The sequence below is a fragment of the Hevea brasiliensis genome, chromosome 13 (assembly GCF_030052815.1).
Source record: "Hevea brasiliensis isolate MT/VB/25A 57/8 chromosome 13, ASM3005281v1, whole genome shotgun sequence".
In the NCBI taxonomy this organism is placed as follows: domain Eukaryota; kingdom Viridiplantae; phylum Streptophyta; class Magnoliopsida; order Malpighiales; family Euphorbiaceae; genus Hevea; species Hevea brasiliensis.
The window spans coordinates 39,748,659-39,752,120 of NC_079505.1; the positions used below are offsets into that span (position 1 = coordinate 39,748,659).

At 37.4% G+C, this 3,462-nt stretch overlaps 1 protein-coding gene across 1 annotated transcript; it reads right to left on the reverse strand.

Annotated features, from left to right (window-relative positions):
- Positions 1-464: 464 nt before the first annotated feature.
- LOC131172128 (uncharacterized) lies at positions 465-1,996 on the reverse strand. Its single transcript, XM_058133081.1, has 2 exons — positions 730-1,996; positions 465-664 (listed from the first exon to the last, which is right to left on the reverse strand). Exons 1-2 carry the CDS (start codon positions 1,994-1,996, stop codon positions 465-467), a joined length of 1,467 nt encoding a protein of 488 aa, XP_057989064.1.
- Positions 1,997-3,462: the final 1,466 nt, after the last annotated feature.

Genomic DNA, 3,462 nt, shown 5'->3' on the forward strand with positions numbered 1-3,462 from the left:
AAGTATAAACACAAGTATAAACACATATCCATCCTATTCTCCCCCTTTTTGTCATCATCCAAAAAGGAAATAGGAGAAAATAATCCAAAAAGAATCAAGTTAGCCCAAACTTAAACGCAGTAAGGTAAACAGTAGCAAACTAAAAACCAATAGTAGCAAACAGACTAGGAAACTAAAAATGCAGATAGGAAACTAAAAATCCAGATTAGGTGTTAATCATTAAGTCTTTTGCTCCTGCAAGTGGCTTTGGAAGGCACCATCTTCTTCCTGGGGGGTTTAGCAGCAGGTGGCTGAGAACCTTGGTCAGCCAATTGGTCATGCTTCTGTGGCTCATCTTCATCGGATGGTGGTTGAAGGGCAGCAACTAGGGACTGGTATGGATTTGACACGGTCGACTTAGATCTTTTTCTACCTTTTTTGGCTGCAGGAGTAGCAGCTGCAGATAGTTGAGATGGAGCACTCTCTTAGTGATCCTTTAGAGAGGCTTCCTTCTGCTGCGTAGGGGCAGCTGCAGGTTCAACAGGTGGTGCACTTAGAGGTTCAACAGGTGGTGCACTTAGAGATGTAACAATCTTTTCACTACCATGCTCAATAGGGACATCAGTTGCAAGACCAACTTCAGGTTCAATAACCTGTTCACTAGCATGTTCAACAGGGGCTTCAGCTGCAGGTTCAAGTTCAGATTCAACCACTTGTTCACTTTCATGTGCCACAGCAGCTGGGACTCACCAACCTTATTACTTTCACCCCTATCAGTACTATGAGCAGAGACTTGAGTAGCAGCCTCAACTTTAGTTGGGAAACCAGTTTCCTTGGCCTGCTGAAGATCCACAATTAGCTTCTTTAATTCCTCATTTTGAGTAAGCAAGTGACTCACCTTGTAGTCAACCACATCCATAAATTTTCTCAGAAGTTCAATGGACTGATGGGTTGAAGTAAATTGATCATTAATAGCAGCTTTTAGCCCTTGAAGCTCACTCATAAACTCATTTGTAGAATCTGAACCAACCTTAGCTGAGGAAGAACCACCTTTTTCAAACCTTTTCTTTCTTTCATCAGTGTCAGAGTGAATTTCTCTAAGCATAATCAAATCAGTCCTAGAACTTTCCTTAGAGACATTTATATCCGGCTCTTTAAACAAAGCAGTCAAGAGATGTGCATAAGGCAATTTTCCAATCCCATAGGCTTTGCACATGTTCTTGAAAATCAAATAAGCCAAATTCATCCTTACTTTGTTAACAATGTGCCACATGATACACATGTCCAGATAACTCAAATAACCATAGCTGCCAGACTTAGGACAGAAAATGTAGTTCACCATACTGTGAATGATTTTAATATGTTGAAAAGCTTTTGTGCTAGTGGACTTTTCATTTGTGGCAGTATTGGTAGGGAAGACTTCATTTTCAAACACAGCCAAATTAAAGCCTGGAACCCTAGCAACATCTCTATGAGTGGAGATTTTATTTCCAGCATTAGGCAATTTCAAAGCCTTAGTAATCATCTCAACAGAAATAACATACGCATTATCATTCAAAACAACTTCAAATTTGTCTTCATCATCAATTGTTCTTAGAGTTCTATAAAAGTCTTGAACCAGTCTAGGGTAATACGCATTTGTGCACTCACAAACAGTCATCCATTCTTGAAACTCAAAAAGTTCTTTGAATTGAAAATTTACCTGACCAAAGTAATCCCATTTGATAAATTTACAATCAAGCAGCGCCTTATCCATTGAACCCAAAGATTGGGCAGCGCCCTTTTTGCGTTGGGTATCAATCCCGCGCATTTTTCTCTTCTTTTTCTTTTCTGGTGCTGATACAGTGGGTTCGACAACCTTGGATGGGTTAGAGGATGCACCGGTTGATTCAGGTTTAGGTGAGTTCTTCTTTTCTTTCAATTTCTTCCGTAATACGGCGACAAGGAGATCGTTAGATGCAGATGAGGATGACGAAGCAGCAACAGTAGCAGGGGATTTGCATTTTGTGCGAGCCATCGATGAAAAAAAAATTGTGAAATCTAACAATGGCTTTTCGGTAAGTGAAGAGTGAAGAAGAAAAGAGAGATGAGAGGTCTGATGAGAATGGGTTTGTTTTTTCGGAAAGAAAATTTTTGGAGGTGTAGAAAACCAATGCAGAGGAGAGAGGGTGATGATTTCGTGTGGTAGAGGATTTAAGTTTTCTTGAGTCCCGTGCTTTTCTATTCTAGTGTACTTTATCTGAACTTATTTCCCCCTTTTTTTTTATTTCAAATATGTCTATCTATCTTTATATGTACAAATATATATTTCTATATGTCTGACACAGCACTGAGAATGTGATACCAAATGTGAATAGATAAGTGCATTGCTGGACATGCAGAGAGTTTCAAGCATAATCACTTTTTGGTTTGAAATTTGAACAGTACACGATATAGTAAACTAATTTTTGTCACGCAACATTAGCATACAACTTAGTAAATTAATTTCTCGTGTACGCAAACAAGTTAGCTAATGTTATTTAGAGATTTCTCAGCAAACTTATATCACAGCAAATCACTCACACATTAGATAAAATGCAAATATGTGAAATTACTATGACTTAAATTTCAAGCAAGCAGTTCACTCATGCCAATTTCCCTTCTGATTTTACAAAAGGTTTCCTCATTAAGTGGTTTTGTGAAAATATCAGCAAGTTGATTTTCAGAGGCAACAAATTCTATTTTGATATTTCTATTTTGAACATGATCTCTAATGAAATGATGTCTGATCTCAATATGTTTTGTTCTCGAATGTTGGACTGGATTTTTGATCAAGTTTATGGCACTTGTGTTGTCACACCTAATTGGAACAAGATTATATTTTAAACCAAAATCTTCCAATTGTTGTTTCATCCATAAAATTTGAGCAACACAACTACCAGCAGCTATATATTCTGCCCCAGCTGTAGATAAAGCTATTGAAGTTTGTTTCTTACTATGCCAAGAAACTAGTGCAAGACCAAGAAATTGACAAGTACCTGAAGTACTTTTTCTATCCAATCTACTTCCAGCAAAATCGGAATCACTATAACAACAAGATTAAATGATTCACATTTAAGATACCATAAACCAATTGAGTATGTGCCAATGAGATATCTAAAGATCCTTTTAACTGCGCTTAGATGGGATTCTTTTGGACACGATTGAAATCTTGCACACAAGCAAACACTAAAGTGTATGTCTAGTCTAGATGCAGTAAGGTACAAAAGGGAGCCCATCATACCTCTATAAAGCTTGGTATCCACTTCTTTACCTTTTTCATCATTGTCCATTTTAATTGTTCAACTCATAAGAGTGCCCATGCTCTTCAAATCTTCCATTTTAAATTTCTTTAGCATATCCTTGATGTACTTTGATTGATTTATGAAAATGCCATCTTTCATTTGCTTAATTTTAAGTCCAAGGAAGAATGTGAGCTCACCCATCATGTTCATTTCAAATTCA

Bases quoted from the DNA above. Each gene is read 5' to 3' on its own strand.
- LOC131172128 (XM_058133081.1), bottom strand. From the start codon at position 1,996: ATGGCTCGCACAAAATGCAAATCCCCTGCTACTGTTGCTGCTTCGTCA. The intron at 665-729 runs GTGAGTCCCAGC...TTGAACCTGCAG, and splicing joins GGGTGAAAGTAATAAGGTTG to CTGAAGCCCCTGTTGAACAT.